Below are 11,775 nucleotides of genomic sequence, written 5' to 3'. Positions count from 1 at the left end.
CACCTGGTGTTAACATGCGTCCTGAGTAGGCTGTCCCAGAAATTACTGCGCTAAACGATACTGTTGGCATTTTAAGACCATTAAATGGCACTAATATAATGCTAACATGATATACTAATAAAGAAATTACACCCTTTTAAAGACATGAAACTTTCCATTCCTGAACACACACCTAATATATATATATTTGCAAGCAAAAAACAATGTCTTCAATTAGAAATTGTTGTTTCTTTTAAAATTTAAGAACTATCTTTGACCCAATAAGTGCAAAAACAAACTTTTATCTTTCGACAGTGAGCAGAGCAAAAAAAACATAAGGAGAATAGTTTCTAACATAAAATTTGATGGGAGTTTTGTATCTGGGCCATGTTTCTGTCTGAACTGGCTGTAAAAACCTTTGACTGGGATTCCCACCCTCTTGATTTCAATCCATTGAGTTTTGAATGTTGTCATGTGGCCACTAGATGATACAGCAGTGTGTCTATATGAGGCCAATGGGTTAAGGTTCTGCAAAATTATTAAGTATAATGTTGCAGAGAAGCAGAAATGCAGAATATATATATTATATATGACTATAACCGCTACCACTATAAAATAAGACTACCTTTATAAAGGGTTTATGAATGGTTTATAAGGGAGATTATTAATGGTTATTAATTAGGCTGTAAATACTTTAAAATTCATTAATAGGCAGTTGATAACTAAATAACTACATGGATAGAAATGGATAGAAAGTAATGATTCCACACTTATTCTGCTGTCAAACCTCAGATCTTTCTAGATACTGATCTTACTTTGTTTTCCATCAATCAGCATTAAACCTGCAATATTAATATATTTGTTAGTATATTTAACTACAGTATTTACTACAAATTAAATGACTCAGTTGCTTTAAATGACTGAGCAAACAATGAATAACTGTTGCCTTTTTAATCGATGTGTTGTAACTGCTTATCGATGGTTTTAAGGCATTCCCATCCTAATCAATAATACTTAATAATCTAGTTTATGAACCATTTATTAACCATTTATAAGTATAGTCGTATTTTAAAATGTTGGAACCCTATAACCTAATCAAAGTAGTTTATTTATATATACGTATATATACATTGTGAATTACAGAGGCAGGGGAACCGTGGGCCTAACAACATGACGTGCAGCCCCGGTCTGTCCCAGCTGGCCCGCATTGGACCGGCATAAAGAACCTTACTGAGGCGACACAAACCTAAGAAACACTTAGTTAAGAGACTAAAGCTGCACTGGGCCGTTATTATGTTTCCTGACATTAGATTTGCGTGTTGATGGAGGAAATTTTTCCTAATTAAGGTACGTTTTGAGTTCATTTACTTCTTGCGTCTGTGGCTCTGTGCTTCTGAACTACCGGGTCACATACCTGTCAAGTTTTAGATTTAAAAATAAGGGATATTTTCCTCTGTACACTTAAAGCCGTCCCACCAGCCCAACGAAGGTTCAGTATCTCTTACATTTTAAGACAGGTTTACAAAAAATCTAAAATAACCACATGTGAACCATTTACACACTACAATTAGATTATCAGAATCTGAACATGTTGTGGACATTCCTACATATGTCATTCTTTTAATACAGCCAAATTAAAAAACTCTTTTCTAGATATATATATTTTTAATTAAGATTTCATGTCTTTTTTGTAATAAATGCATTATGTTATATATTTTTATTTAATAGATTTAAAATTGAACAAAGGGTGCACAAATTCTGCAAAATGACTGTTGGTGACCTAAAAAATAGTATCATGAGCTTTTACTAAAAGGACCAGATATATTCCATCAGTAAGAATTAGTCCTAATGGGCTACACAATTAATCATTTTTAATTAATACTTCTTTCTTTTGATCACTCCTGATCAGTTCAGTTAATGTCGGTCCTCTCCACATTTCTAGTTAAACTGAGTCACAAGCTGTATTTTTTTTATTTTAAAAGGTTTAATCTGTGTGTTTTATTTCGCAGACGAGTATTTTTAAGCAGCTATCAGAAAAATCTCATCACAGTTTACATGATTAGCCTACCGTTACCTTTCTTTTAGAAAAATCTCTGAATATCCAGATCTGTTTTAACATCAGCTGCTCCGACTAGCTGCCTGTGGCTTCCCCACACTGACCCTCCTTTGCAAGCTGATTGGCTGTTTCTCCTGAAAGGCGGGACTTTCTCCTTGAACCGGCTCCACGATTGGTTAAGAGACACAGAGCGGTCAGTGCCCTGTCTCCTCAATAATATATATTTTTTTATTTTAATAGAATACGGGAAATTTACGGGAAAATACTAATACGGGAGGACGGCGGGAAAGAGGAGTAAAATACGGTAGTTTCCCGGCCAAAACGAGAGACTTGACAGGTATGCCGGGTCACGGTGACCACACCCACAGTCACCATCCACTCATCATTCATGTCTGACATCCCCAACACTCTTCTAAAAGAATGGTCAAAGAAACAAACTCCCATAAACACCATAAACACGCTCCTAAACCTCGTGGAAAGCCTTTGCGAGAAGAGTTGAATCTAACCCTAACGGTGTGCGTCCACTGGCACCTAAGCCCCACCGCATCCCACTCATTTCAATGGAGAGAGCGGCCACATGCCTCGGTGCATGCTGGGTTGCGTTGCGCTAAACACAAATTTATTTAAATGAATCGACCGCCCTGCTGCTTCCAGCCAATCAGGGAACAGCAGGCCATGACTTCACACACACATACGAGCCTCACACACACAGAACAGGCGTCTTAAAAACACATAAGAGAGGCTAAAAATGGCGGAATATGGATTTATAGGACTGTAGATCACAGTGAGGTTCACTAAAAATGAAAAATATTAAACTTATGATTGACTACATATATTCCGGTGGACACGCCCACCATCAGGACGCATGTTATCACCAGGTGTGAACAGGTAATGAGAGGGTGGAGGTGAGCCGGTCTGTAATGATGAACCTCATGCAGGAGCGTTTCTCAGCATCCGCCAGCGCTAAACAGCTAATTTACAACAGGAAGCTGTAAATTTGAGCAGCTGAAGTGGCTTAAAGGGTGTTTATCTGAGTTTATCTTCTGAGTGAAAGAACGTAAGATGTGATGAATGGAAGGAGAAGATCAGAACGTGAGGAGGGTGAGGTTTGTGCTGCATGTCTGCAAAGCATGTAGAGATAGAGAAGTGTGTTCTTCAATAACAGCATTCTCTTAGTGCCGACATTCCACTTTATAACAATTATTATTATATATATTCATATAAAAGAGCCATTCCACCCAATAGGTGCCATTTACTTGTTGAAAATCCTTCAAATTAAACTTTTTAAAACTATTTTTTTTATTTCAACTCTGAATCTAATAACACGCATATATTTAACTACTAACTCAGGTACCTTTCTAATCTGAATATGGTTACAAAACTCATTTAAAACAATTCAAAAACATGTTTAAAAGCAACTCCACTAATTCCATTTATTTGATTTTCTCTCAGGAAAGTCTTTATTTTAAAGAGATGGTTGCCAATTAAAATAATTGATATTTATGACAAAAAAAAAAAAACTCCTGTTACTGGAACTCGCTCCTGTTACTGGAACTCGCTCCTGTTACCGGAACTCGCTCCTGTTACCGGAACTCGCTCCTGTTACCGGAACTCGCTCCTGTTACCGGAACTCGCTCCTGTTACCGGAACTCGCTCCTGTTACCGGAACTCGCTCCTGTTACCGGAACTCGCTCCTGTTACCGGAACTCGCTCCTGTTACCGGAACTCGCTCCTGTTACCGGAACTCGCTCCTGTTACCGGAACTCGCTCCTGTTACCGGAACTCGCTCCTGTTACCGGAACTCGCTCCTGTTACCGGAACTCGCTCCTGTTACCGGAACTCGCTCCTGTTACTGCCACTCACTCCTGTTACTGCCACTCACTCCTGTTACTGGAACTCACTCCTGTTACATTTTATATGTTTTCAGTAACAGGAATGAAAGTAACAGGAATGAGTTTTTAAGCATAGAATTAACAAAAACATAAAAAATAGCTAAATGGTGGCTATGCTAGTAGCATGAGAACACTGATCACATTCTAGTGTTTTTCCCCAAATCAGTATTTTAAAAATAAACCAATAAGATGTAAGAATGAATGTAGGTAACAGGACTGAGTGTTGAGATTGAGCTCCTCAGTCATCGTTACAATAAGATCAAATATACAGAAAAAAAAACTAATGAGGAACTTAATTCTGATCTTCCCATGATCTTCAGAACCAGAACCAGCTGATGATGTCACTTCCTGTTGTAGATGTGACTTCCTGTTGTAGAATGTTCCAGATGTTTCAGATGATCAGGGGTAATGTGTTACGGTAACAGGACTGAGTGAAACCCAGGAACACGAATACAACTAAAATGTGTATTTTTAAGTTAAATATTACAGATTTGAAAAAATGAAAAAAAAAATTTAAAGCATATACGGGATTTGGAGTCAAATAACAATGAAAAAAAAAAACTTACATCTCTGAAGGATTTTATTGATTATATTTCATGGTAAAGTTTATAGTTATAGAGTGGGGGGGGGGGGGGGGGACAGGTAACTATTGCTAGTTTTTCAGTGTTATAAGTCGTTTTTATTAATGTTTTAATTACATATCTTACTTTTACAATTAGGTCAATGTAGAAGACACTATGATTAATGATAAAATGTATTTTAAAGTTTTTTTTTGTGCAAATTTATACATGTAATTTCCTGGAGAAATGGCACTTATTTAGTGAAATGGCCCATAAAATGCATTAATTCACACGTGCAGAATCCTCAAAAACATACGCAAATCCTTCACATCACTCCTTATCAACTGCAAAACACCAGAATCACCACCAGGCAGAGGAATCTTTTAGTTTCAATCTAAAACTACTTTTAGTCTTTTCTCAGGTTTTCTTTGTCTGATATTAAAGTTGATTTTAAAATTTTGAAAAAAAATATATATATATTAAAAAAAGCAAAAACAAAAGAAATCTGTATTGAGGCAAATACTTTTTTACGACACTGTATATATAGATTTTTTTAAATTACTGTAGGTTTCAGTGTTATCAAATGATTACTTACTTTTAGTCAATGTGTTAATATTAATATTAATATCAATTAGCAGCTTAATAGTAACAGCTAGTAAAATACATATTATAAAGGGATGCATATCTGCTTTAAAACATACAGGAACATACAGAAATAGAAATATTATACTTGATTATATGTGAAAAAAAAAATCATGTATTTGTGTCTCCAGAAGAGACAAAAAAAAGTTTTTGAGAGCAAAATTATTATTATGTACATATTTATTTTATTTTAATGCATTTTTTACCCTGTATGGTTACGTGTTTATTTATGGCATATCAGTACTGGCCCACAATTCTTATTTTGGTGCATCCCCATTATTTATACACACAAACAGCTCTGAAAAAAATAAAAATTTAAAGAGAGCACTTCAGTTTCTGAATCAGTTTCTCTGATTTATCTATTTATAGGTTTATGTTTGAGTAAAATGAACATTGTTGTTTTATTCTATAAACTACAGACAACATTTCTCCCAAATTACAAATAAAAATATTCTCATTTAGAGCATTTATTTACAGAAAATGAGAAATGACTGAAATAACAAAAAAGATGCAGAGCTTTCAGACCTCAAATAATGCAAAGAAAACAAGTTCATGTTCATAAAGTTTTAAGAGTTCAGAAATAATCAATATTTGGTGGAATAATCCTGGTTGGTTTTTAATCACAGTTTTTTTTTCATGCATCTTGGCATCATGTTCTCCTCCACCAGTCTTACACACTGCTTTTGGATAACTTTATGCTGCTTTACTCCTGGTGCAAAAATTCAAGCAGTTCAGTTTGGTGGTTTGATGGTTTGTGATCATCCATCTTCCTCTTGATTATATTCCAGAGGTTTTCAATTTGATAAAATCAAAGAAAATCAGCATTTTTAAGTGCTCTTAATATATATAATAATATAATATAATAATAATATATATAATTAATATATATATCTTACTTTTACAGAGCTGTATATATATATATATATAAACTGTTTTAAACTAGCAGGTGCCTGGGTGTGAGCGAGTGAGCGATAGTGCATTAATAGTGAAGCCGCGAAGCTTAAGACGCTGTGGTGCTGCATGCTCGAGCCTGTACCTCGTCGGTGGAGGGATACTGAAAGCTAAAAGATTCCTGGAAATAAGAAAACACATTTAAAAACAACAATCAGGAGAGAAAAACAGCAACATAACGTTAAATTAAATACGATTAAAAACATAAAAAGAGAAAAAAAAGACAAAAAGACAAAGACAAACAATTAATAACAACAACAACAACAATCCAGCAAAATGTTTACTGTAATCAGTATTAATGTCTTTATCACTGTTGTGAGTGGGGATTTTTTCGCACTATTAAGTGCATTTTATGCAACACTAGTAAGGAATAGGGGCATCGCCATGTTTCCTTTTTTAATTCAGCAGGTCTCCCAGCTATAGCTCTCTAAGCTAAATGAGAACTCTAATGTGAAATAGGCTTTTAGTGTATTAAAACATGATATAAAGTTGTTATCTGTGTTGAATATCTCTCCTCCGCTCTCCTGCAGTTTTCTAACATCCAGTATTTTCTGCTCTTTACCCAAACAGGCTTTAGAATGAGTGATATGGGGCATATTTTACCCTGCAGATAAATCACTTTTTACACCGTTATTCAGCTCAAAGTAGCTCCACACTTCACTGGAGCTCTGCTTTAATAATCAGTGTGTGAGTGTGTGTGTGTTTAGATTGTGTGTGTGAGTGTGTGCCTGTGTGTATAGTGTGTGTGAGTGTGTGTGTGTATAGTGTGTGTGTTCCTCTCTCACCATCAGAGACGTGAGGAACTTGTGCAGGTAGGTGATCTGGATGCAGCCCAGTCTCAGCGTGACCCTGCTGTCCACTCTAGCGGTGTCACAGTAACCATCCCCCTCTGTAGCTCCGGGATACAAACTCATCTTAAAGCTGAACACCTCCTCCCCTACTATAGATACCACCTACACACACACACACACACACACAATAATTCATAGTAATTAAATGAAAATGAAAAAAACACACTAAAATTGGAAAATCCTCAAAAAAATAAATTAATAAACGTTACACTGATCTTCAGAGTAAAGTACCAATTCAATTTTCTGAACGTTTCAAGCTAAAATATGTGTGTGAGGGTTCTAAACCCTAGAGTTCTAGGGTTCTAAACATGATTAAGTTCTATGTATCTCTTGATCCTAGTCTACAAACTAGCTTTTATATCTGAAGTAACACTGAAGCTCTGTTGTAAGTCGCTCTGGATAGGGGCGTCTGCTAAATGCCATAAATGTAAATGTAAATGTAAAAGTAAAATCAAAATTAGAAAATTTTATCTGTTTTTTTATTTCTGCCTTTTGCAAACAGAATTTCAACAACAAATTAAAAGTTGAATCTTCGATGTTCAGATTTGTCCATTTTTTTGTATCTTTTGTAACACAAATCCGATGCTATAATCCTTCTATAAACTTCTGTTACAAGATGCAAAAACAAAACAAAAAAAATAAGGAATAGATATATATTTTTTTAATTTTCCTGAAATTTCGATTGTGGGGGGCAGAAATGGAAAAAATTAAATTGGAAAATTCGATGAAAACTTATTTTCTTGTACACTGCACTACATAAAAAAACCTGAATTTTAGGAAAAATTAAAAAGTGAATCTTTCCATAATTTTCAGATGTTTCCATTTTTGTATCTTGTAACACAAATCTGATCGGATATTCCAATTAAATTTTGTCACAAGATGCAAAAAAATTTTTTTTTTTCAAAAATTCTGATTGTAAGGGGCAGAGAAGAAAAACTAAATATTATAAAAAAAAATGTACAAAAGAGTTTTTACATCCAATTTTTATTTTTTTGGTTTTAACCTCAAACAGTCAGAAAATTAAACTGATAAGTATTACACTGACCAAAAACCCATTTCTTCATTATTATACTAAGTGGAAAAAATGAAATATTTAAGTTTCACACCCAATTTTCCAATTTTGAATTTAGCTTAAAACGTTCAGAAAATGGAACTGATAAATGTTACACTGATGGTCTGAAAGGGTTAAAGCTGTTTTTAGACTTTTTAAGAAACTGCAGACGTCTGATATCTAAACTACACCAGTTATTAAACTGTACTGATCTGATACAGAGTGTAGAACCTGATCAGATCCTCACACCTTCTTATGGATGGTTTTTGGGTCCACGTCCATCACCACGATGTCCCGCAGCCTGGCGAACACCTCCGTCTCTTTAGTCTGAACTACAACAGACGCATCGACGCCTGGAGAACAATCCACAAACCAATCAGTCAAAGTCAAAGTGTTTTTTATTGTCATTTCAGCTATATACAGAGTACACAGTGAAACGAAACAACGTTCCTCCAGGGACCATGGTGCACATAAACACAGTGTAGACAGAACAATAGTGCAACAGTACAAAAGTGCAGACAGACAATACAACACCATACAGACAAAGAATAATAAATAACAAGACAGTGTGCAAATTATGCAGTGTGCAAAAAGTGTGCAAAATAGACCAGTGAGGTAGTAATTACCTCTATTACACAGTGTGCAATAGCATAACAAATTATAAACATTATAATACAGATTATTATACATTACAAAAAGCAGAACATGTGGATGAATAGTCAATGTTTGGCACTATAAGCCGCATTATGTGACACTAGTAAGGAACAGGAGTGTCACCATGTTTTCCTTTCTAATTTAGCAGGTCCCCTGTAAAGCTAAGTAAGCTAAGCTAAGTTAAGTTAAGTAAACAAAACTGCAATTTTTGAAAAAAGACTCTCATTTAAAACATTGAATGTTAATCTAAACATATTTCTCTCCTGAGTAAAGCTCTTCTGTTTATTTACAGTAACCTTTGCTTTCAAAATTTCCAGCACTAAGGATGGAGCATTAGCATTAGCTGCTAACTGCTAGTGCCAACAATTAGTGCTAGTAAATGATGCCCAACAGTGCTACACTGAGGAAACCTGAGTGAGTGTTCCCGTAACCCAGCTTTAGCTAGCTTTAAACACGGTTAACACGCTGCACACTACAGTCTGATATACTCACCTCTGAACTCTGGTGACTTAGCGCGGTTAACAGCTAATGCTAATGCTGCACCAGTCTCAGTGCTGGAGAACTAAACTGAAACTCCTGTATAACTCTGTACTTCAGTGAAGCGGCTTTACTGCTCCTTAATACCTGACTGATAGAATTCATACATAAGGAGCACCGGATTATAAGCAGCTCTGATGATTTTTAGGTAAATTAAATATGGTAAATAACATTTCTTCTCTTCACAGGTTTTCTATAGACTCCTCCCCTGAAAACAGAGGGTGGAGTCACCCAGGTAAGCAAAGCACAAGAGTTTTCAGCTGGTACTCTTTAGGACAGTACAGGTGAGTGTGAGCGGTGACATATAGAAGCAGGTAAGTCTGGTAGTGTGTTACATGTGTATCACATCATTACAGTGATGATAAGAATTTGTACCTTTGATCTGAATATTAGCGATGCTGCTTCTGTCGTCGCACACGATCACGCCGAAGGATCCCAGCATAGCGTACAGCTTAAAACTCACCACCCCCGAGTCCTTAGAACCTTTAGACACTAGAACATCACAGCAGAACCGTTACTGACATAACACCTGCTGTAGATCCACATCAGTCATTCCCATCACAAGCATCACATCATTACAGCATCACATCTCTCATCACATCCCTCGTCAAACCTCTCATCACATCCTGCATCATATTATTACAGCATCACATCACTTATAACATTCCGCATCACATCCCTCATCACATCCCTCATCACATCCCTCATCACATCCTGCATTACATCATTTTAGCATCACATCCTGCATCACATCCCGAATCACATACAGACCAGTGCAAAATGTAAAATCAATTACCTACGAAAAAACCTACAGAGCAGAAAACACACAGCATTAATCAGTACAACCAATCAGATTCAAGCAGTGTGTGTGTGTATTATGTGTGTGTGTGTGTATAGTGTGTGTGTGTGTGTGTGTGTGTATAGTGTGTGGGTGTGTGTGTGTGTGTGTGTAGTGTGTGTGTATAGTGTGTGTGTTCATAATGTGTGTGAGTGTGTGTGTGTATAGTGTGTGTGTGCAGTGTGTGTAGTGTATAGTGTGTGTGTGTGTGTGTAGTGTGTGTGTGTGTGTGTGTGTGTGTGTGTGTAGTGTGTGTGTATAGTGTGTGTGTTCATAATGTGTGTGTGTGTGTAGTGTGTGTGTATAGTGTGTGTGTTCATAATGTGTGTGTGTGTGTGTGTATAGTGTGTGTGTGCAGTGTGTGTAGTGTATAGTGTGTGTGTGTGTGTGTAGTGTGTGTGTGTAGTACCTGTTTTCCCGGCTGTAGCTGGGTGGGCGTGTCTCCTGGTATCGGGGTCTTTAGAGGCAGTGAGGCGGTGAGGCAGGGCTGAGTTGAGGTAGTTGATGGAGGACAGCAGGGCTTTAGTGTGGAGGAGGAAATCCAGCGAGGAAAACTCCACCTGTACAAAACACACACCAAGACTCTGAGCACTAGTTAGCGTTAGCGTTCTTGTGTAAGTAACTATATGTTTAAATTGGATCTCCGGTGAATTCTGTGTTTTAAATACTAAACACTAGGAAAGCACGGTTTGACAAGGCAGCACAACTCGACAGAACACCGGTCAAAGCGAGCACCGTTCACCTCAGATTTTATAATATAGAGCGTATATAAACTCTGGAGCTTCAACATGGTGTAGAGTTAGTAGAGTTAGTTTAACTAAAAGAAACTTTTTTTAATGAAGTTTAAGGGTTAATTTTATCCAGCGTTCTATATCTTTATAACTAAGTCTGTAACTCTGAAAACATTTTATCTTTTGAGTTTTAGAGCTTTAAAATTGACTGTGGGAGGAGCAAAGGCAGCAGGTAGGCCTTCTCTGCTGCAGTGCTGTTAGCCAATCAGAGGAGATACATTTGCATGTATGAATATTCATGAGCAGGATTTCAAGTCCAAATCCTGGGGCGCCGAGTGGTCCAGCGGTCTAAAGCGCTGCCACTATGAGCAGGAGGTCGCCAGTTCGAACCCACGCTCATGCAGCTTTGCCATCAAGCTGCCGGCGTTAGAGGGAGCACAATTGGCCCTGCTCTCTCCTAGGGTGATGTCTGCAGCACAGGGCGTCTGTGAGCTGATGTACCGGAGCCGAGCCGCTGTGCTTTCCTCCAAGCGCACTGTGATGCTACTCGGTAATGCTACAGCATCAGCAGCAGCTTGAAAAGAAGCGGTGTCTGACTTCACATGTATCGGAGGAAGCATGTGTTAGTCTTCACCCTCCTGGTGTGTTGGGGCATCACTAGTGATAGAGTCCTAATGAATGGGTTGGGTAATTGGCCGTGTAAATTGGGGAGAAAATGGGAAAAATTAGAAATAAAATTATATAAAAAAAAAAAGTCCAAATCCTGTCTTTGTTCTTCAGAAATCACTTATCCAGTGAACTAAAACAGGGTTATACAGAAACACCGGAGCACTTTTTTTTTTTTTTAACAAAAAACACACAGCTCACATGACTTTAATCACACTAGAGACACAACCAGACATTTTAGCATGAATGAAAAAGTGGAAGCATCAACTTAACCTTTTTTACTCTCTCAGTAAAAGTGTTTAAAAAAGTACTGGATTCAAAACTACTTAAAGTATAAAAGTAAAAGTAATGAAAGGAGAAAAAATAA

The 11,775-nt window shown here is 36.9% G+C and overlaps 1 protein-coding gene across 10 annotated transcripts in view; it reads right to left on the bottom strand.

The window, feature by feature from the left end:
* vps13c (vacuolar protein sorting 13 homolog C) overlaps nt 1-11,775 on the bottom strand; it is a 259,753-nt gene that overhangs the window by 177,953 nt on the left and 70,025 nt on the right. For 7 of the 10 annotated variants that reach the window (XR_007434232.1, XR_007434233.1, XM_049473672.1 and 4 more), the window contains 5 exons: nt 10,421-10,571; nt 9,549-9,665; nt 8,232-8,335; nt 6,866-7,033; nt 6,166-6,201 (listed from right to left, as the gene is read on the bottom strand). Coding sequence is in view for 8 of the 10 variants with exons in the window: in XM_049473672.1 (XP_049329629.1) it covers nt 6,166-6,201; nt 6,866-7,033; nt 8,232-8,335; nt 9,549-9,665; nt 10,421-10,571 (576 nt within the window). In the remaining 2 variants the exon portion in view is untranslated. The remainder of the gene's footprint in view (nt 1-6,165; nt 6,202-6,865; nt 7,034-8,231; nt 8,336-9,548; nt 9,666-10,420; nt 10,572-11,775) is intronic. The other 3 variants (XM_049473674.1, XM_049473679.1, XM_049473680.1) reach the window with 1 other exon arrangement.

Source organism: Astyanax mexicanus, unplaced genomic scaffold (genome assembly GCF_023375975.1).
Source record: "Astyanax mexicanus isolate ESR-SI-001 unplaced genomic scaffold, AstMex3_surface scaffold_43, whole genome shotgun sequence".
Taxonomy (NCBI): Eukaryota; Metazoa; Chordata; class Actinopteri; order Characiformes; family Acestrorhamphidae; genus Astyanax; species Astyanax mexicanus.
The sequence above is the reverse complement of the archived record's forward strand: the minus strand, read 5'-3'. Positions and strand labels throughout refer to the sequence as shown.